A 22,554-nucleotide genomic window follows, 5' to 3' on the forward strand; every position below is an offset into this window, starting at 1 on the left:
TGAAACAGCTGAATATAGTGGAAATAGTGAAGAAAATGGATCAAATAAAAAGCTGAAGCAGATTCACACGTGTTCATTTTTAATTAGATTTTTACATATTTTTATTTCTTTAAAAAAATCATTTATTTATTTCTTCTATTTCTTGATTGTATTTATTCTAATTTATCATCACACTGTTTTCTTCTGTTTTTTTTGCCTCCATGCTGTCAGTTTTGGTGGAATTCTCGATATTTTCATGATATTTTGGTAAAGGATTTATGCTGCGTTATAGTAGGAAGTGTTGCTCTGTCTCTGCTACCTGTTGGTGGAACTGACACTGTTTGTTTATTTGTTTATTTGTTATGATCCGCATTAGCTTTGCCCTAAAGCACAGTTAGTCTTCCTGGGGTCCTGTGTTAATGATGAGGCTGCAGTCTGTACTCTGTTAGTCTCTCCATCTCTCTCTGTGCACATGTGCATGTCCAAAAATGAATTAAAAATCTACATTTTGCTTTATGTCTTAATCCTACATTTATTGTTTGTTATGAAATACGAGACGCAATTACATTAACTTGTAGTGTAATAGGGTGTTTGTGTTTTTAATTAGTTGAATTAAATCTTGATTTTTTTCCCTCAGATTTCTCATAATGTAGCTTTAAAGTTACAAAAAGAAATCTCTGTGTATAACCTGCACACTATTAATATTCCACGTTGCATATTTGCCCTAAATACAACTTTGCACCCTGCAGGTCCCTGTTCATCCATCATATGTCCAATGAATAAAACCCAGCTGGGTCTCGCTCTGTCCTGACATCCTCTTTGTGTATTTTCTAATTTGCTGCCTCTAACAGTGTCAGAGCTGCTCAGCTGGAAGTTGTTGTGAGGCAAAAATCCTCTTTATCCAAACTCGTTCATGATTTTTTTTTGGCTTCATCTGCTGCTTTTAAAACATTTCTAACAGGTATGTTCAGTTTTAATCCTTCTTATTTTCATATATTATTATATATCGGATCGCTTTGTTGTCTTCTACTGTTAGATTGCTGCCGCTATTTGTCACCAGTGTGTTTCGGTGTGAAAACTTTTCACCTGGACTCACCTGATGTTACGATGTGTTTGCGTCACTGTGGCAACAGGTGGCGGTCGGTGACACAGAGACACAGATCATCAACAGCAGCCGATGTTAAGCACAGAAGGACACACAATATAATCATTTCCGTAACAGCTTTCAACATACAGCCAATTTTGTGTTTGTTTTTGAGTTTGAAACTCAACTCTCTGAATGAAAAAACGCACTGATTTGGATTCTCAGGCGCATTTTTTTTTTTTAGTTTATATTAATATTTAGATGTTTAAATCGCTTCTTTTTTATTTCCCCTGAATTATTGATAATAATCTGAGCTTCAGTGTAAACATTTGTTGCCGTATCTATGGAGATAAAGCATTTCATTTCCGGTCTCCACGTGCGTAATTCTGGTTACCTTGACGTTCACCTGCTTTGCTCTCAGCAGAGGAAGAAGTACGCACTGCGGCTGCCTGTCTGCTGTTTACCGGGAGGCACAACCGACCCTGGAGGTACCGACACCCGCAATGTTGATTATCAGAATAACACCGGAACTGCCTTTGATTATCGATTTGTTTCAGGGGGTGATGATCGGCTTTCTTCTTCATGCTTTTAGCTCTCAATACGCGCCGTCCTTTCTTCTGCCTGGAGTGTGTCACCAAACTTCATGGTAACAGTGTTTAATGTGATAATTTGATGCTCGCCGGTCGGGGTGCACAGTTGATTTATACATGATTTAAACCGGTTTTTACGCATTTTTAGGCTCCAACAGGCGTCAATTCGGCTCATGCACAAAACCTGAATCAAGGTGCAAACCAGATCTGCAAAAACAGATGAAATGTTTGATCAGTGTATGTGCGGAATTTTCCATCACAACGACAGCGTCCTTAATCTTTAATCCTGCGCTGTTAGACCAGAGATTATTGAGAGGAATTTGGTAACTTTGCTGAATCCAAGAGCAGCTCGTGACACAACGGAACCGGTTTGTTTTTCTCGGTCCTGTTATGCAGTTTAAGACTTTTTAAAAAATGTTTAATGATGACTCATTACAGGTTATTTCTGTAGGCAAAGCAGGTTTATTTGTATCGCACATTTCAACAACAAGGTAATTCAAAGTGTTTTACAGAGAACATAAAAGGCATGAAGACAGAATATAAAGGCAACACTAGGCAATATAAAAAGACATTTAAAAACAATTAAAAAGTATTAAATTGGAGATAAAAAATAAGCTAAAATGGAATAAGACCTCAAGAGACCCTCAAACTTGATTTAATAAAAGGCAGCAAACTGAAAAGTCTTCAGCTGTGATTTAGAAGAACTGAGAGTTTTCTGGGAGTTTGTTCCACAATATGTGGAGCATAAAACCTGAACGCTGCTTCTTCATGTTTAGTTTTTTTTGACTCTGGGGACAGAAAGCAGACTTGACCCAGACCACCTGAGAGGTCTGGATGGTTCATAATGCAGCAGCAGATAAGAAATGTATTTTAGCCCTAAACCATTCAGTGCTTTATAAACCAACAGCAGTAATGTAGCCAACAGGATGCTGAGATGCTGATAATCCAGTAAGTTTTCCATTGTGGTTTAAACTGTGTAACCTGTATGCATACACTGCAGATAATTGTAAAGGAATTGAATTTTAAAAAGTGTCATTTTTAATCCATACAGATACTTTTCATTCCATGAGGATTACGAACTGACTTGCCTGAGTTGCACAAGAGTGGTTTGATCCGAAGAGACTGAAAGGAACAAAACAAACTGGTGGGTTCTGACCAAATCTAAAACTACTTTTCTGGGAACTGCAGCAGAAGAGTTTGGGGGGAGAGAGGGTGGGGTATATACAGGAAACCCCTGCATAGAATAACAACAAAAACAAACTTTATGAATAGTCTACAATAACAGAGGTTTGACTTAGTTCAACTGTTCAGTGTTCCTCTCTTGCTGCAGAGCTCAGGAAGCCTGTTGCACTGCAGAATACTGTCTCCGATATTCAAACCTAACTAGACGAGCTGATATTTCAGCTGTAACGACACTTTTGTCTTTGATGATACAATTTAAGTGACTACCTGAAATGAATTATTAGCATCATTGGGTACTGATTGCAGTATTGTTAGATTAGGATTAGAAGTGAGTATTTCTCAGAATAACTCATATTTCCAGCTATAATAAGGCCTTATATAAAAGGCTGCTGATTCACAATAGAACCATATTTTGACATTGTGGTTGCTTTGGAGTGTAGAGACGCTACCTGTAGACCACCAGCACAAATATGATGTAAATACAACCAGTAGGTAGAAAATGACATGGGATTAACTTGATTAACTTTGTCATTGATGAATTTTATGACTTTTGCGGTAAAAAGAAAAACTAGCTAGTCTTGTTGTAATATTTTCCTTTGACTGTTGTGTTTCAGGTGTGTGTGTGTGTGTGTGTGTGTGTGTGTGTGTGTGCGTGTGAGCAGGATGGAGGGTGTGTCAGAGCGCATGTGAGCCATGGCGTCCACGTTGTCCCGGCTGCAGTTCGGGCGGCTGCACGGTCTTCGTGCTAAACTGCTGCGGCGCTACGAGCACCAGCCTCTAGTGTCGTGTCTGGCCGGTTTGTACGGCTGCCAGTGGAGACGCTACGAGAGGAGCGGCGCTCAGCCCGGAGACTGCTGCTGCAACAAGGTCAGAGGTGCACACACGCCGTGGAGAGGATGCTGTCGGTGTCCTCACGTATAGATTATAGAATAAATGACTTGGTTTGAAGAAGATAAGAGTGTCCATTATGGGTTTTAAGTGAGAGTTTTAGTTTTCTGTGACCTAAATAACATGCTTTTAAAAAAATTTTTATTACAGTCTATACTGATTGAATCCCACCTAAAAACCAGTAGTGGAAGAAATATTCAGATCTCTTATATGAGTAAAAGTAGAAATACAACAATGTAAAAAAAATCATTACAAGCAAAGTTCATACTTAAGTACATTTTGGTGATAGTACTTGAGTATCAAACTTGGAAGTACTGGAGTAAAGTACTAAACAGCATTTTGTAGATGGTCAAAGTGGAGTTAATTTTGATTACTGTTGTATAGTTTAATCATATATTGTATAATAAAGTGGATAAATGAAAAATATGAATGCTGTTGATAAACGTAGATGAGTAAAAATCTATCATAGCACTTTCCTTGTAGGTTTTAAGCTTGAATGGAAATACTCAAGTTAAGTACAATAACCTCAGAATGGTACTTACTCGAAGTAACCTTTCCATTACTGCCAAAACACTGTTTGTTAAATACACACTTAGCTAATTTAATAATAATTTAAGTCCAGGTAAACTCATTTCAAACTAAAAGCTTTCTGCAAGATAAATGTTAAAATGATGGTATGTTGTTGTTGTTCTGATTTCAAGTATGAAAAGACAAAATAAAGTTTTCAAAAATCAGACAGAAATTGCACAAATGTATTAACAGGATAAAAGCCCTTGAGATGCAGAGTCTGGTTTTCAAGAGTTTATATTCCAGACTCTTCTGCACTGAAAAGCGAAACAAACACAAGAAGATGAAGAGGAATGAAAATGAAATACAATCACTGTGATGAAGCTGATTCATGAAAGGAATTTACATCAAGGCTGTAACAATCGACTCGAATAAACTTGCAAATTGAAGTGAAAACACTTAAAATCCATTTGATGATGGAATTTTCTTCTCTCATTTTAAGACAGCCAAATTACCAGCATTACCAACATTCAGTCTCAGCAGTTCACATATTGTCCAATTTCTCAACATTTCAGACGTGTGTCATACAAACTATTAAAGCAAGCAGCAAGATGCCTTTTTATCATCCTATCAGTTAATCTTTATTGTCCCCAAAGGGGAAATTTGGTTTGCAGTCAGAAAAAAAAAAAACAGTAATAGTTACACAACACAGTGAAACAAACAAGATAACAAACACAATTTATATCGTCCTTCCGGTGCAGAACGTCCTCTCAAACCAGCCTTTCCAGATTATGTAACACCCAAAGTCTAAAACATTGTGAGAGTCCAATTAAGAAAAAGTATGGCAAGAGTTCAACCGGCCTACAGCCACTGAAACAAAGGATGATTTGACCCTTTGGTCGACCGGATAGACGTAACTCGGACTCCCTGAACGAGCCAAAACAGCCGCAGCCTTCCTAAGAACGTGCTTATTATAGATGTCAGAGAGCTCAACCTGATGCTTGATTTTACTGAACACTTTGACAAGACTGTTTAATCTGTTTTTGTTGGACAGGCTGAGGTTCTCAAACCACACTACAATGCAAAAAAATAAAATAGATTCAACAAAAGTGCGATAAAACAGAGTCATCATGGATCCACAAACATTATGAGTTCATTTTTCTAAGAAAATAAAGACGCTGTTGAGCTCTCCTATAAACAAAATCAACAGTTATCAACAACTGTCCCAAGATATTTATAATTATCTATCGGGCTGAACCGAACAGCCTGATCATCCAACCGAAACATTCAGCTAATGAATGCTTGTAGGAGAGTATAAATCATTATAATGCAGGTTGGACACCGACAGAACAAATCAATAAACCAGTGAAATGTAATGATTTCTTTGAGAGAAGAAGAGGTAATTATATCTCACTGTTTATTGATTTTTTTTTTTTTTAAATTGAAGTTCAGCATCTTTGCCTCGGCTCAACTATCGGCGTATGAAGCCAACAATGTAGAAATGGTTTTCAAACAAGACGGGACAACGATTAAATTCACCAGTTCATTAACGCTGCACTCAGCTCAGACCAGAGCTTCTGTTTCTGAAGGTTTTTACAATCACAGTTAAACCAGTAAAGAGTTTTCAGGTTTTATTTCCTTTCTCTTCACACTGAAGGCGTCAACGATCAGTTTTCCATCTCAATGGAAACGAGGCAATAAATCGGAAGTAAAAAAAAAAAACACATGTTATGTATTAAAGGACAACTTGTGTTTCATGTTTTGACAGTTGGAAGGAGCCAGCTTCGCTCTGCTCGTGGCGTCTTTCTGCTTAACGTTGGTGTTTCTCTACTTCTGGGGACAAGCACAGAACGACTACAATGACTTTGACTGGTGGGTTCAGTAACTCTTGTACTTGTTGTACAGTCATAACTGAACATACTGTACATGTATGTGTGCACAGATTTGCACTAACTGCACACTAGGGGTGTGCCTGAATACAAATACATTATTCGGCAAAGCACAAATAGTGTTTTTTTTTTATGAATATTTGTTTCATACAAATATTTTAAAAATTATTTGTTTTCGGGAAGAAAAAAAAAGTTGAATAGCAGCATGCAGGTCGGTTACATCACTATCTCAGTCTCTCTCCTCTGCTCCGCTGTTACGTCTATCAGCAGGTCTCACTGAGGCGAGTCACATCCACCTGCTACATGATGCATATTTCCTAATTTGGACATCACTTCCGGAGTTGGGGTGTTCCTCAGATATAAAGTTGAGCTACTGACACATGCAAAGTGCTCCTGAGGGACTCTCCATAACCTGTTCCCCTTCTCCTTTCCACAAAGTTAGGTTGTAAAAAATAGGCAATAAATGAGAAGTGCACAGCAAGAATCGCCTTTGAAGCTCCTCCCTACATGTTACACACTGTGCTGTCTCTGTCTTATGGGTGTATAAATAGGTAGAGGTCTGTCTCCAATGATTTCATGAGTAAAGTTTTAGCTCAGTAGTCAGCACAGTCGTCTATGATCTGGGAGACTCCAGTTTGAGACCTGATGTGGGGACCTCCTTCGTAAGTTAGTTTATTCATGAACACTTATTGTAACACTTTAATTTTCTAAAATTAAAAGCGTATTAAAAACAAAACTTTCCACTTTTATTCGAATACAAATACAAATAATTTTGCTGCCTCAACAAATACAGATACAAATACAAGTACTGGGCTCTCTGCAAATCCCTATTGCACACATGAACATCACTGTAGCCTGTAAACATTACATAATCATCTTTGTTTACTTTTACAAACATTTTTAACTTCATTATGTAGTGGCCTTTCTGGTCCTCGTTATTTTTATTCATTGTAATTCTGTTCATCTTGAGTTTTTAGCAGAGGTCTTTGTGTTGAGGCAACAGATGGAGGATTTTGTTCATGTTTTTATTGTTAAACAAGTCAGTCGACCAATGAGACAATCATCCAAAAAACATGGTGTTTGTCTTTTAAAAGTTGCAAAATTTTTCTAAAAAACTTCCAGCACATCTCCTCTGCTGGAGACTCTGTCCTTCTCTCTCTCGCTCTTTGCACAAACTGTATTTCGGGTCGTATATCTACTCGGTTTATCGTTGCATGCTGGTGTTTTCACTCGAGTCCTCCGCTATCGGTCACTCACAACAGTCTTTCTATCTTCACCTGTTTACCTGACATCACTCTGAGAGCGCAGGTTTAACTTTGGGAACTTGGGCTTCTGGTTTCCGTGGTCTGTGGTGCTGCTGGTCATCTCTGCAGGTTTCTTCACCTACATCACTGTGCTGATGGTGAGACACGAACACAACACGGAGGGATATATTTCTGATTTAAAGAACCTTTTATGAAAAATTGGATCTAGAGCTGAAACGATTAGTTGATTGACAGAAAATTAATTGTCCAACAAAGACAAAAACAGTCTGACATTTTATAGATGATTTATATCATGGCCACAACTAACGATTATTTTCATTATCGATTTATCTGCAGATTATTATCTCAATCAATTGATCAATCATTTGATCTGCAAAACATCAGAAAACTGTGGAAAATGCCCACTTCAATATCCTACAGCACAATGTGAATATTAAACTTATTATCATGTAAAACTCTGCAAAAAACAGCAAAGACAGACTAGAAAAAGTGTGAATCCATCCTTTAAACGATTAATAAAATAGTTGGTGATTAATTTTCTTTCAATTAATCAACTAATTGTTGCAGCTCGAATTTACAAGTTTTTAAATGAACAATTACAGATAAATTTATAATGACAATAATCATTAACAGTAGCCCTAATTAAATCTCATCTTAGTGTCATTGAGTTTGTCACATTTTATATATATATATATATACATTTAGCTTTTTCATATTAATTGTTGTTTTTTCATTTCTTTTTGTGTACAACTTAAACAAGTAAGATATGAAGTGTTAATTATTGAGTTTTAGATGTGTTGGTGGGTTTATTATTGAACTTCAGCTGTTTCCATTTGCTTTCAGACTTTATGCCAAACTGATCTAATCACATCCTGACTGTAGCTTCATGTTCAACAAACACACACACTGGTTATCCATCTCTTTATCTAGCTCTCAGGAAGACGGAGAATAAGCGTATTTACTCAAAAGTGGAACTATTTTCCTCTAAACAGAGTGCCTGCTGTAGGTCTGAATGAGTAGTCTTATCTGTCTGAAAACCAGGAAAAGGTCTATTGTATCTCTTCTTGTAATGCTGTGAAACGGTTGGTCTGCGCTGTGGAGACTGCTGATATTAAACTATGACTCAGTGGAGTTTATCCCTGTGTCACTTATCAGAGTTAACGTGTGTGTGTGTGTGTGTGTGTTCATGTCTTATTTCTCTGTGCAGCTGCTGGCTGTGTGTTTATTGTCAGAGGGCCAGAAACTCTATTTACACTGGAGTCACAAGGTAACGCTCTTCTCCTAGTTTTTATATCAAATGACGAGTCGATGTCTGTTTTATATTAAAGTTTTAGTGACAGTTTCCAGATTATTGTGTTTAAGAGATTACATCAATTTTTGATGGATTGTGTTTCTCAGCCTAAAAGTTCATTGATGAAAAATACCAAATTATCCGTATGTCCTTGGTAGATAATTATTAAGTACTGTACTCAAAGCTTAAGTGATTGTTGGCTTCTATACAAAATATTATAGCATCAGCAGAGTCTTCATGTCGAGTGATAATAACATACATGCTGCTCAAGATCTCTTTTATTAATTTAAAGCATGTTCTTTACACCATTAAACCATTAGATGACATTTACCACAAGGCCATTCGATGCATTACTCACTGCAGAAATATTTAACATCATTAGCTTAAAGTGAACAAGCGAAACGCTGCTGAACTCTGAACTGGTTTCCAGTGCTGTGCGCCTCATTACTGGACCGAACTGCCAAACAAGCTGAAAGATGTTCATCCTTGATGGATTTTAAAGTCTAACTGAAATGAAACTTTTTTTTAATTGTCTTATTTTCTTATCTAACTTACAAACATGAACACGTCTTGTGTTTGTCTTGTGTTTGTCTGAGTCACCAAACAAACCTTCATCGGGGGAAAAGTGCATCGCTAAAGTCAGTTAGCAGCTTGGACTTTAAACTTCTAATTGCTGATGTTTTAAATTAATATTATGACTGTTTAATTACTGTATAAACACTCACTGAGCACTTTATTAGGAACACCTGGACAATCTTATGTAACAGCGCTGCCATAAATCCAACTTATACATTTTTAGTTTTTGTTGACATTGTCAGAAAGGTGATAATTCTACTTTATCTTTATTATTTAAGTCATAGTGGGTGGTGGTGGTATACTGGACTGCTTCATGTATGCCGTTCATCTATGTTAATGGGGTCCACCACCAACACTCACTACGACCTCAATAAGCTTTGTAAAAGTAGAATTTGTGGCAGAGCTGTTGTATTGGGTTACAGTAGAGTGCACAGATGTTCCTAATCAAGTGCTCATGAGTGTGTGTATATATTTGTCAGTGAGAGATCCTGAGTGAATGAAGCTTAAACTAACAATCAGCTGCCAAAAAGAAAAGACAGACAAAACAGATGGCCCCATAAAATATATTTTTATAACTTGATACCAATTGACTCAATGATAACTGCATCATTTTTGGCTGGATGACGTGTTTTTCTTTTTGTCTTGCTGTCAGATCGGGATCCTGGTGAGCCTGACTTTCTCCATCGTAGCCACCGCTGTCTTGTCTGACCTGTGGAGTAAAGAATGGACGACGTTACTACTTTCCTTCCAGGTGACACACTCCTTCTGTTGATCCATCCATCACAGCCTCACTGGTCCTCAGTGTGTTTTCGTCTCCTGATACCTGATTGTGTTTCGTATCTTGAACAGATAACAGCACCTTACTTACACGTGGGTGGAGTCTTACTGATGACGGCGCTGGCCTGGCCAATAGCTTTGCATTTCTTTCGCATGAACAGCAGAGGTGAGATACACTGATGTCTCTACACATGGATCTGTAAGGGATAATTTGTGGGAAATATATTCTATCGTTTTCTTGTCGAGAGTTAGCTGAGAAGATCGATACACGCTCATGTCTGTCTGTTAAATATGAAGTTAGAGCCAGCAGCCAGTTAGCTTAGCTTAGCACAAAGCCCTGAAACAGGGGAAACAGTTAGCCTGACTGTCTAAAGGTGACAAAATCCACCTACGATCACCTCTACAGTAAATCTCACTAATTAACTAGTTATATTTAGTTTGTTTAATCCTTACAAAGCATAAAAAACCAACAACTTCTGAACTTCCTGCTGGTTACCTGGTCACTGCTCCTGGCCAAGAAACAGTCCATACATTACATACACTAACCCCCATAAAGTGACAAATTGACATTTTTACACTTCCATTTTTGTACAGATTGAACTAACAAGATATAACAAGTTTATTAGTGATCTTTAATTTATCTTTGGACAGAGAGGGCAGTTTCATATTTACCGTACAAACATGAGAGTGGTGCTGATTCTCTCAGGAAACTCTCGGCAAAAAAGAAAATCTTATTTCCTAAAATGTCAAACTATTCTGATACTTTATATCCCCGTTTAGTGTTTTTAAGCAGTATACAAACATTTCATAAATGGTTAATAACACACTATAATGTAGTTGTTAGCAGATATGAGTTAACATATTTAACAAACTATAACTCCCCATTTAAATGTTCTTATATCTGCTTATAGTTTACTAAATGTTTATATACTGCTTATAAATGCTAAATAGAGGGACTTAGAGTTAAGTGTTGGCAAGTCATTTAGTTTAGAAGTTTTACCTGTTGATTTTCTTTTTTTTGACGCAAATATCAGTATCTTGAAATAAGACCGATCATCCCACTATATCAAGATGTTTCTTGATTTTAAAAAGATATTAACACATTGATTTGCATTGGAAACAATAGTGAGTGTGTGTGTTATTGAATGTCCTCAGATGCTTTCAGTTAAACTCTTTTCTCTTTGTGTATTTTTTTTTTTTTTTAATGGGCGTCTGTGTTCCAGTAAGACGGAGCCTGATCATAGGGGTCTACCTGACCGTCCTGTTCGCCCTCTACTTGGTCCCCCTCGGTTTGTATTCTCCTTGTATCAAAGAGGAGGGGACCCTGGGCCCCGCTCCGGCCCTCATCGGCCACCGAGGAGCACCCATGGTGAGCAGGAATGAGACGGCTCCAACACTGAAAAAATAACAAGCTTTAATTGTTTCTTCTATGTTGTCAGATGGTCTTACTGAAAGCCAGGATCCCTGAGCAGGATCAGGAATGTAGAGAAAACGGAATCAATTTGAGCTTTTTCAAGAAATTAAAACTAATTTGAATTAAAACAGTTAATATTTCTCAAATTATTCTGACAGTTACATCTTTTCACCTGAGGAAAATCACTCGCCAGAGCAGTAAGATAGCAGTAAGATTTTTTTTCTGTTGCAGAAGAGTTTTAAGTCTGGAAACAAGACAAAAATCCCTTTTTATAAAGCAGCGTAACACTAAATATTCTCTTGGATACTGTTTGGAGATAATGCCTCTTCTTAAGCTCTATATTCACAAAACGTTTTATTCTCCTCAGTGAAAGAGCAACCTCAATGTCCTGTACATGTATTGACTACAGCTGTAAGTCCCTGCAATCACTGCATGTGAATGTATTGATCATCTATCGTTTATCATTGTGTGTAACTCTATTTGCAGCTTGCTCCAGAAAACACGCTGATGTCGTTTGAGAAGGCTGTGGAAGCTGGAAGTGGAGGTCTGGAGACGGACGTCACTATCAGGTCAGTATCTGACTGCCAAGATGTATAAACTGTACGGGGCAATATTGGCCTTTTTAGTACAAATCTGATATATTTATTGTCATTGATCAATCCTGTAGACAATCAGTATACAGTGAGACTAACAAACTGTGAATCAAACAGAACATTTTCAGTGGCTTGTATGTAAAGCAATATTTAATAAGTGGAAATGTGAAGTTTTACACATATTTAACATTGGTGCAAATTCTAGCTTTATCATAACAAGTCTTAAAGTAGTTATAATCAGTATTTTTCATAATAACAGTGTGTAATGTGTTGGCTGTGGCTCGTAGTGATGAACCTACAGAGAATTATCAGTGACTGCAGCTCCCTTCGGCTTTACGCAATTGTTTATCTATCCAGCTGCAGCTGTTTTGGTTTCACTGAATCTTCTTTCCAATCCTTCCCACAAACACCTCATAAAAATATGTTGCATGCAGTGTCCTTAGATGACATGTTGATCTTTTTAGGCCTCTGATATTTAGTCTCAATTAGATCATGCTTTTCTAAACTGAGACCAGGTGTAAAACGTTATAAACTATACTGTTGTCCTGTCATGGTTGCAGCTTTGATGGGGTTCCCTTCCTGATGCATGACCGCACCCTGCGGAGGACCACCAACATCCACGAAGTTTTTCCCAACCGGAGTGACACCTCGGCCGCCATGTTCACCTGGGCTGAGCTGGAGAGCCTGAACGCCGGGTCCTGGTTCCTCTCTGTGAGTGACATCATCAGCTTTCTTTAAGTCCCCTCCCAGTCAAAAATAGATTTTTTTTTTTCTTCTTGTTCCTACAGTTGGATGTTTGAGCTTCATAGTGCAGGATGATGTAAGTGCAGAGTTTGACACCAGAAGGCTGTTTAGATATTCATCTCATGCGTCTTTGTTCTCACCCTAACTACTCTGGAGCCAGTCGTGGTCCAGTGTGCAACTTCTTTGAGTCATAACTAAGTAAAATCTGAACACACAGACATGATTGACATATTTTTAGATTCTGTGAGACTTACACTCGTCATTGTCATCGTCCCTGATGTGCATCTCGAATAAACATCCATAAATCTGCTTAGAAGAAAGACGCTCCCCATAACTCCAGAGCTTGTCTGAGAATCATCATGTTTTAAAGTTTTCTTCAGTATCAAAGTAACGCAGTGAGAAATCCTACTCCTAGGCTAGTTGAACTCTTGAACTTGTTTCTATCTGAGGGTTGTTTGTTGACGTCTGGGGTTAGCTAGAGATATCTTTGCCCACTGTCTTAGAAACTGTGTGGATCATGAGGTACCTAGACGGACTAAATTTGAAGGATGTCCTTGTTTGATCATACTTGTTCGTAAGAAGGTGTAACAGTTTGTGGAAGTGTTATGTCTGTGTGTGGTTCTTGAGCAACAATGCTTTCAAATTGTCACTTTACCTGCTCGTCGGATGTAGAAATGAAGTAGAGTTGAGGCAGATGTGCTGCATCTGTACCGTGCTGCTCTACATATTCTCTGTTCTTTCAGCTTTGTGTACAGACAACATGTGGCAATCAAATCATTAGAGATGAGCTACTTCCTCATCACAACAATAGTACTACACCGTAATAAGCTGGCAGATGAAGAGCATATTGGCCAGCGTGTTATGTCACTGTATTAATTAGATATTGATGTTTTTCCCATTCTAGCACAATCCGTTTGGTACAGCTGGCTCTCTGGGCGCGGAGGACCGACTGCGGGCAGGAAACCAGTCCATCTGCAGCCTGCAGGCCTTCCTCCAGCTGGCAGCTCAGACGGACAAACTGGTGATCTTTGACCTCTACCGTCCGCCCAGAGGTCATCCTTACAGGGACACCTGGATCCAACGTACGCTGGAGGTCATCCAGAATGAGTCCTCCATTCACTCCTCACAGGTGAGTCTTTGTTTCTCTGTTATTCCAGCTTGTGATGTTTCATCAAATGGACATCAAAGTAAACAAAATAATAAAGTAAGACTTGCTGCACGTTGTTGGCTCTGGGGGTCTGTATCAAGAAGCGAGATTAACCGGCTATCTTTGGGCTAGCAGTATGTTTTATTAAACATTGCCGGGTATTTCTCAGAGATACGGATACTTAGCTCTGTTTACTTGAATATGAAAATAATAAGCAAGAGGCACAAACTGGAGCTCTTTGAGTTTAAAGGACTGGTTCAAATTTTTCAAGTGTGTCTTAAAACAACAGTCAGGAGCCCAAATGAGCATTGAAACATGTTTTTCTTGCTGTAATCATTCCTCCTGTTCATATTGTGAAGATCCCTTCATAATGTACTTACAATGTAAGTGATGGGGGACAAAATCCACAGTCCTCCTTTTGTACAAACATGTATTTAAAAGTTTATCTGAGGCTAATATGAAGCTTCAGCGTCCGAATGTAGATATCTTTCAGCGTTACAGTCTTTTTAGTGCCAAAGTCCCTCTTTTTGTTACTATACCTCCACCACAGCTCAACAGGGAAACACTGTCTCATCCTGTAATGTCTTTTTTTTATTGAACTAGAACCAAGGAGTAAGTTAAGTAAATGTAAATAAGTTGACTTTGCTGCATTATGTTCTGTTCAATGTTCAACATCGTGTCGTGGAATTGCTGCTAAAACGCTGGACACAAACACAGAAATAAAAGCGCAGACGCTGGTTAATCTGAAGATTAATGGAATTATTATTGATCAATAAGGACACAAAGTGAATCATTCCCCCTGTCTCACTATACAAAGCCAAACTTATGTAAACTTATAGTCTTCAGAGACAAAGAAATGATCACCGTATATATTTACATGCCCATGTATGCTAGATAAGAGCAACATCTCCCAAGGACACAGGAAGGCAAGAGCCCAAACCTATGTGTGGTCATATTTACTCCAAGACCCAGGATTTTACCTTATCTGAGCCTCTGCCAGAATGAAAAGAGAGGAGTTGGCCTCTTAAAACACATTCCTTCTCTCAAGGACGTGCACACATTAACGGAGCAAATCATCATCCTTGAACAACTCTGCATATTAAAAAGATAAGCCAATCCTTTCAAGTCTTTCATTACCTTTTATAGTTGTTTAACAAAAGGCTTTAACCACTTAACTATGATGAGTCATATTTGAATAACAATAATTAGGACATGCTTTATGCCATAACTATGTAATGCAATTACCACATACCCTCTATGTCTTGTCAACTTGTATAAAATCCCAGACCTCTAGGCCTAACTTTACCAATTTGGCCATCTCCAATTGGCCAAATAGTGCTAATTGCTTTTAGTCATTACTGTGTGATGAAGGATAAACACGTCTGTATCTCTGGATGAACTGAGCAAGGTTTTTATGTATTTTTGCTTTAGAAATTTATTTATTTTTCCATGTTCCATGATGCTATTTATAATTTTTCTCCCTGCTCAGCCTCCACTTTGCCTGCTTCTCTTTTCTCAAAGCACAAGATTGAAGCATTTCTACACATGTTGAGATTTCAGATTTATTTTTTTGTTTGTTCCATCACTGTTGCCACAGTCTCAGTCATCATTAGGTTATATATATTTTCGTAATTTTGATGGCCTTTGTGTTATGTTTTTATCACCACGTGGGTTACTGTGTGTGTGTGTGTGTTGGTTACTCTCTCACCAGGTGCTGTGGCTGCCCTCAGATCTGCGGGCTCTGGTCCAGGAAATTGATCCCGAGCTGAAGCAGACTTCAGGCAGTCGGCTCCCTCTAGAGGAGCTCAAGAGCAACCACATCGTCAAACTCAACCTGCACTACAGCTCCATGTCCACCGAGCTCATCAGGTCTGTGTGTGCGTGTGTGTGTGTGTGTGTGTGTGTGTGTGTGTGTGTGTGTGTGTGTGTGTGTGTGTGTGTGTTTCAAAGATGGCCCCTGTTGATTTATAACACAACGTGACTTTCTCCTCACTTGTGCGCAGCGAGTACGCCGCAGTGAACATCACCACCAACCTGTACGTGATCAGCCAGCCGTGGCTCTACTCTCTGGCCTGGTGCACCGGAGTCCACTCGGTCGCCACCAACGCTCCTCAGATCCTCAGCACCATGAGCTCCCCGCTCTTCCTCATGGTGAGACGCTCACAGTTCAACCCGCATCTCTAATAGTGTTCAGCTTCTCCTGATAGAGGCGAGGGAACGTTTCTGCTTTAAAGGAACTCCAGAAATGTTGTATTTCACTTCCACAAAGTTGATTCATGACCTTGGAAATAGAAGTTTCACTAAAATGTTTTTAGATATACTGTAGGTCCACTTATTAGTTTTTTTTACAAGGCTTTCAACTTCATCTCATGCCCCTCATCAGCAGATAAAGGTTGCTCAGTTGTCATGGAGATAGCTTAAGTAAGTATGGAGCTTGGGTCATGTGATGACAGGTGGTCGTATTTGACTTCCTGTTTTTTCCATCCTTAGGTCATGTGATGACAACTGAGCAAACTCCTTCTAGTAAAAAGCTAGTAAGTGGACCTTGAGTTAGGATTTTGTTTTTCAGGAGAAATTTATATCAGAAAAGTAGATCTGAAGTTTATCAAAAGAAAATTGGTGCCTTTTTTGATAACTGATTAATTTTGTCACTTCCAGCAAACATGGTTACAGATTCTTAAATTTGAGAATTTGCTGCTTGTCTTGGTCTTAGATTACAGTAAATTGAATATTTAGGGTTTCGGACTGTTTATCCAACAAAACAAGACCTTTAATAGCAGCACCTTGTGGCATTTTTCACAGTTTTGATGCTTTACAGACCAAACAATAAATCCAGAAAATAATCGGCTGATGAACCAATAATAAAAATAATCGTTATTGGGTCCATTAAAGGGACAAAAACTAACATCAGGTTATTACCTTTTTATTTACTTGCACATGTATACACTTATTGTGTTTAAAGGATAAGACTGAATGTTCTATATTTCTCTTATCATCAAAAAATCTCATTGAAAAAACGAATGTTAGTCGGTGTCTCGATACATTTCGCATCTTGTCTGTTCACTGACGTGTTTTCAATAGTGTCTGAACAACACTGGAGCTCTATGGCACAGAGGAATAACGGCAATAATTAGTCAATTAAATAATTAGCTGATTGACAGAAAAATAACTATTTTTGGCAGCTATTTTAATAATTGAATGATTGATTTAGCGAATTTTAAAGCAAAAAATGCCCAAAATTTTAGATTGCAGCTTCTCAAATGTGATGATTTGATATTTTTCTTTGACATACATGATCGTAAACTGATTATCTTTGGATTTAAGAGCGGTTGATTGGACATTTAAAGACATAACCTTTGAAATTATAACTTTATAGACAAAGCAATCATTAATTAACTTAAGAAAATAAATGGCAGATTTATCGATAATAAATAATTTTTAGTTGCAGCCCTACTTTGGATACACACACAGTGCTTGTTAGTCAGAAGGTTTTATACTTTTCATGGGTTTTTGAGGCAATAAGAAAATATAAAAGCCAGAGTCAAGTTGAATTGAATTCAAAAATAGTAGTGCAATAAAATTAAATACATTTTTGAATATAAATGCATTTACATAAAGAGAATCCCCTCCCCTCTCTTCCTTTTCTCTTTTCCTTTATTCTTTTTTTAAATATATATTCAATACCAAGATGGCGTTTGCTTGTTAATTTATCCGGATTCATGAACATATGAACATATTAACCTTGAGACTTTATATTAAAGTAAAGAGAAGGTTGGATTCAGGATCTTTTAAGGTAAAAAAACTACAGTTAAGTTTGGTTTGTTACCTTTTTATTTACTATTTACTTTGTTTACGTATGAAACACTGACCTCTCTGTTTCCACACTATTCTTTTTTTTATCTCCTTCCCGTCTCTCTTTCAGAGTCCAGATGAATATAACCTGATGTGGATTCTTATCGATCTGGTGTCCCTCGTGCTGATCTTCATCATCTTCATCTTTCACTGGTGAATCTCACACACACACACACACACACGTCGATAAAAACAAAGACAATGAATAAGCAGTCAGCAGAGCATCCCACCTGTCTGATTCCCTGAATAAACCGGAGATGTAGCAATGACTTTTCACCCCAGACAGGACGACAGACAGAGGTTTGATGTGAATGAAGTGAGATAAAAGCGTCCGGTGCTGACAGAGGTCACGGGGGGGTCGTGTTGTGTTTGCTGACAGGTGGCGAGAGCAAGGACTGGCTTTCTGCTCGGGCAGCAAAATCATGTTGGACAACAACGGCACTTACAGCAAATACAAAACAGGTAAAGAAGTGCGATTTAAAAGCAGAATCAAGGTGTCTTTGTGCTTATTGTTAATCCACATCTTTCTGAATCTTAATTCCCGTTACAGAGATGAGTGACATATGGTCAGTCTCCAGCAGTATCTCCCAAGCAGAGAAGACGCCGTCACTGAGCACTGACGTCTGCCTCTGAGCCCTAAACTGCCAAACCTGTAAGATCTCAGTAAAATACGTTGTACAGTACAGGTACAACACTTTGTTTGTGAAATAAAGTGACTGAAGCCTTTCTTCACTTTGTTAGAATTATCATTCTACACAAATATTAAAATGCTCTTCTGAGGTTGAATAACAAAGTGGTTTTTATCTCAGAAATGAAAAAGAACAGCTGATGAAAGCTTTAAAGAAATAGTTCAACAATAATCAGCTTATTCATGTTTTGCCAAAATGAGGAGATTGAAGGAAAAAGTCGAGGATGTCCACACACTGAAAAGTGCAAGCTCCCAAGTATTTATTATGTTTTATCTTCCTGTAGTTTACTTAATTTCACTATGATGATGTCGCGTTTACGTCATACCAGGATTATCGTAACTACGAGATTGCGTCTTGTAAATGGCGTCCGTGCCAACTTCCAAATTGTAACTACGATTTGGCCAACTCTGGAATCATACAACCGCCTTCAGTTGTCTGACGTGAATATTTCCCATCTTTCCCATATGACATGAACACAACATAAGCAGTATCAATACTGTATTAACAAACAATGAATTTTATATGGTTTATACAGTTTTGGGAGAATATGAACTGTAAATAAAAACATTCTCTAGTCTCGAAAAATAGAAATAAACATGCAGAGGAGGTGACCAGACTTTTTCCAGACTTCAGTAAAAGTCTCCAGTCTTTCTCTCAGGCTGCAAATCCACAAATCACTCGCTGCGGTAATAACTGAAGGTGACTCCGCTGTATCAACACTGATAAACTCTTCTCTTCTCATCTGTAATTTGGCAACTGAACAGTCAGCGGGGGGGACACTGCTGTTTATAGAGATCTTAGTGAGTAAATCAAACTGAAACTGTAAACTGTTAATTTAAAAAGTGGAAATTGCACCCTTGATTAATGGCAAGAACACAATTTCTACAGAATATTTATGCTTTTTTTTATCTCCACTAGTCTTACTTTGGAGTCAAAAAGGATCAAAGCTTTCAAGTAAAACTGGTAACAGAAAAGAAAACATTCTTCAGACAGAGCAAGGAGAGGAGTTTTATTTAATTTGGCATTAAAATGCTGAACGCTTTTGACCTCACATGGTCTTCATCACGGCAGAAACAGTGAAAACAGATTGCTTACATCTGGTACTCTGAGGAGACAATACACCGTGAAAAAAACCCTGACCGACCCTGTGAGATCGAAACTGCTCAGCGTTACCCAATATGAATATGAAATAAAGGCTGTTAGTGTAACTCCTCTCCTTGCTCTGCCTGAAGAATGTTTTGTGTTCATCTTCAAGAGCATCTTTCCTGGACGTAGCTTTTCGTTTTTCATTCACATGAAGCTTTTGAGGAAACCAGATTAAAGTGACTCAACTTGAGTAAGAAATGTGGTAACGCTTTATTTTATATTAATGTCCTGGAAGTAATTTTCAGGTAATTAACAGTTAATTTTTTAGGACATTTTACAGAGAAGGTGGTGCAGTAAGGATCAAATTAAGAGGAAAACGTGTTAAGTTGGTTTAGCTGAACATTATATTTGGGTTCATATGTAGTTGATGCAAAAATTCTTAATAAATTGAACAATTCTTTGACAGAAAAAACTTTTTTGCGTCAAATAAAATATTAACATATGAGATTCTTTCCTTAAAAACTCTAATGAGCACATTTCCCACATGCTACCAAATTACAACCATTTCAAAGAAATAACAAAAATTACACAGCAGCAACATTAGTATGTTAGGTAAAAAACCTAACATACTAATATGTAGTTAAACACACAAAACTACACTGAAAAGTATTTTCTGTCAGTTAAAAAATGCAAATGAACAACTACATATGAACGTAAATACAATGACCAACTAAACAAAACTTTTTTCTTATTTCTACCAAAATTGCACCTCCCTCTATGTAAAAGGTCTCAAAAATTAACCGTTAAATACCTGCAAATTACTCAGAAAATTTCCTGGGGACCTGTAAAATAAAGTATTACCAGAAATTTCTATTTATTTCATGTTTTACCACTAACAATATCACCATCCACTGTATAAACCAGTGAGCACCATCCCTCTAAGAGAGTGAGTGTAGAATATTTTGTATAATTATAATGTATACTTACATTTGTGTGAATGTTCAGCATCTTCTGGCTCCTTGATCAAATCTAAAATCACTTGTGTTACAGCAGAGCAGCTCTTATTAAACAGAAATGAACTCGTTGTGCTCTTTTGAAAAATGTAATTTATTCATCGCTACATCAGAATACGTGGTCACATCCAGGATGACACAATTTCTCCTTAATAAACAAGGTCAAAAAAAGTATTATGATTATTACTTGATGCTTAAAAATCAATGCTAGTGGTTCATACATTTAGAAAAAAAACATTCGGATCATTCACCAGCTACAGTACATGTTTACATGGACAAAAACTACTGTGGATCAGCTGATCATCAAACAGGTGGTGTTTGAACTTTGTGGCACACGTATGGTCTGTTTCCTTTCACATTCATGACTAACAATGCTATAAAAATATCTTCAGGTTATATTTTCTCTCCACTGCAGCTAACCGTAACCGTTCACAGTGCTGGAGTTTCATCCAAATCCGTCCATGATAACACACATTCGACTGCATAAATTGGTAACGAAACAAACCAATGACCAACTGATTTGTGAAGGGTCATTTGTTGAAGTATTGGTTAGCTTTGGTGTAGTCTACATTTAAAGAGATTTGATCTAAAACACATTAAAAAGTGACACCACATTTGATGCTGGTTTGGTAAACATGTAAAACCTCTGAGCATAAATAAGGATGCATCTGAAAAATGAAGCTAATTACAAGACAAACAAAAAGCAACAAGACAGACTGACTTGTGTTTTGGGGATTTTAGTCTTGGTTGTCGAGGGATTTTTTACAGCTGGCCACTTACTAACTAGTCACTGATCTTTTTTTTGTACAAGTTATTAGAGACTGGGACCGTATTCACAAAGTATCTTAACTCACCACTTGGATTCTTCCTAAAAGGCACTAAAAGTTCCTCTTAAGACCGATTCACAAAGCTGCTGAGAGCAACTTTTAGTAAAGAGCTGAGAGAACTCCAAGAGAAGCGTCGGGATGACCCCGTTGCTATGGATGACGTCATGTTTCATCACTGTCTCCTCAGTGATTGGTTAACAGGTGACTGGCGTTTGTGTCAGTAAATGTTAAGCATCTACAGTCTGTGGTTGATACCAAGCGGCAACCTCCGGGGCTGAAAAATGAAGCCAATGCGGAAGTGCCAAAAACTGCAGTTCCTTGAATGGCCACTTGAGGGCAGATCCAAAAGCGAGTCATTCTCCATAGACCCCCATGTTAAAATGCCCAACTTTACAGCAGAAATAAACATGTTTACAGCCTGGTACAAAAAACGATTTTGGTCTCTATAGCTAATTTCCCCTTTCATGACAACTGTACGGAGGTTGAACTCACCCGTTTAAATTTTATTAAGCCGTAAAGTTACGCATAATGAAAGAGATAGCTGCTTTGAGTGACAGGTCCGCCAGCCGCTAGGTGGCTTGTTTCAGGCCCCGCCTCTTTGCCCATTTTTGATTGGCTGGGAGTTAGGCAGCGTCACGCACTGCCAAGATGGCGACGGCCGGAGCGGCTCACTTTGAGCTTCAAAACCGCTCTCCAGAAACCAACGGATGATTCACGGTAACTACGTTCATATTTTATACAGTCTATGGTTTATATCGAGATATTTTTTCCAGTTGACTGAACAAATCATCTTTTGATGGGATAACTCTACATATTAGCATCGTTCCCTCTCCGATGATTCAATACGTATCTATATAACGCTACAGTGTCCACAATGTACAAAAACGATAGATAAATTTGTAACGATTACCTTTGCGATATAAAGCCGAATTGATTCAGCTGCGATTAGGAATTGATATTTTAACTTTTTGAACAAAAGTATGACTAAAAAAGAAACAAAAAATTCTACATATCTTATTTTAAATACAAAATCATAAACACTCCAGAAAAGTACGTCTTCTGCCACACTAACAGTAGTAAACATGGGCAGAGATACACTGGATAACCTTTTAGCCATTAAAACGCTGCCAGGGCTCAGTTTGAAGTAGCATTAGCTGCTAA

At 37.9% G+C, this 22,554-nt stretch overlaps 1 protein-coding gene and 1 long non-coding RNA gene across 4 annotated transcripts; one reads left to right on the forward strand and one right to left on the reverse strand.

Moving 5' to 3' along the window:
* The first annotated feature begins 1,451 nt into the window (after positions 1-1,451).
* LOC122995186 (glycerophosphodiester phosphodiesterase domain-containing protein 5-like) lies at positions 1,452-21,267 on the forward strand. Of its 2 annotated transcripts, none has more exons than XM_044370218.1 (18): positions 1,452-1,551; positions 1,621-1,709; positions 2,705-2,800; positions 3,479-3,702; positions 5,999-6,102; positions 7,428-7,521; positions 8,592-8,651; positions 9,904-10,002; positions 10,101-10,194; positions 11,252-11,397; positions 11,929-12,011; positions 12,596-12,746; positions 13,684-13,908; positions 15,638-15,795; positions 15,930-16,077; positions 17,849-17,931; positions 18,158-18,240; positions 18,329-21,267. In XM_044370218.1, exons 4-18 carry the CDS (start codon positions 3,529-3,531, stop codon positions 18,409-18,411), a joined length of 1,785 nt encoding a protein of 594 aa, XP_044226153.1. In that variant the 5' UTR covers positions 1,452-1,551; positions 1,621-1,709; positions 2,705-2,800; positions 3,479-3,528; the 3' UTR covers positions 18,412-21,267. The 2 variants fall into 2 exon arrangements, with proteins under 2 accessions (XP_044226153.1, XP_044226152.1); XM_044370217.1 differs by having other exon boundaries at positions 2,705-2,797; positions 3,478-3,702.
* Positions 9,876-11,244, reverse strand: LOC122995188. Of its 2 annotated transcripts, none has more exons than XR_006406757.1 (3): positions 10,525-11,244; positions 10,120-10,225; positions 9,876-9,960 (listed from the first exon to the last, which is right to left on the reverse strand). It is a non-coding gene; the product is annotated as an uncharacterized LOC122995188 (long non-coding RNA). The 2 variants fall into 2 exon arrangements; XR_006406756.1 differs by having other exon boundaries at positions 10,482-11,244.
* Positions 21,268-22,554: the final 1,287 nt, after the last annotated feature.

This window comes from Thunnus albacares, chromosome 13 (assembly GCF_914725855.1).
Source record: "Thunnus albacares chromosome 13, fThuAlb1.1, whole genome shotgun sequence".
NCBI classification, from domain to species: Eukaryota; Metazoa; Chordata; class Actinopteri; order Scombriformes; family Scombridae; genus Thunnus; species Thunnus albacares.

Excerpts from the sequence above, each read along its gene's own strand:
- LOC122995186 (XM_044370218.1), top strand. The coding sequence starts at position 3,529 with ATGGCGTCCACGTTGTCCCGGCTGCAGTTCGGGCGGCTGCACGGTCTT. Across the intron at positions 12,012-12,595 it reads GAGACGGACGTCACTATCAG|CTTTGATGGGGTTCCCTTCC; the intron begins GTCAGTATCTGA and ends TCATGGTTGCAG. Across the intron at positions 12,747-13,683 it reads CCGGGTCCTGGTTCCTCTCT|CACAATCCGTTTGGTACAGC; the intron begins GTGAGTGACATC and ends TTCCCATTCTAG.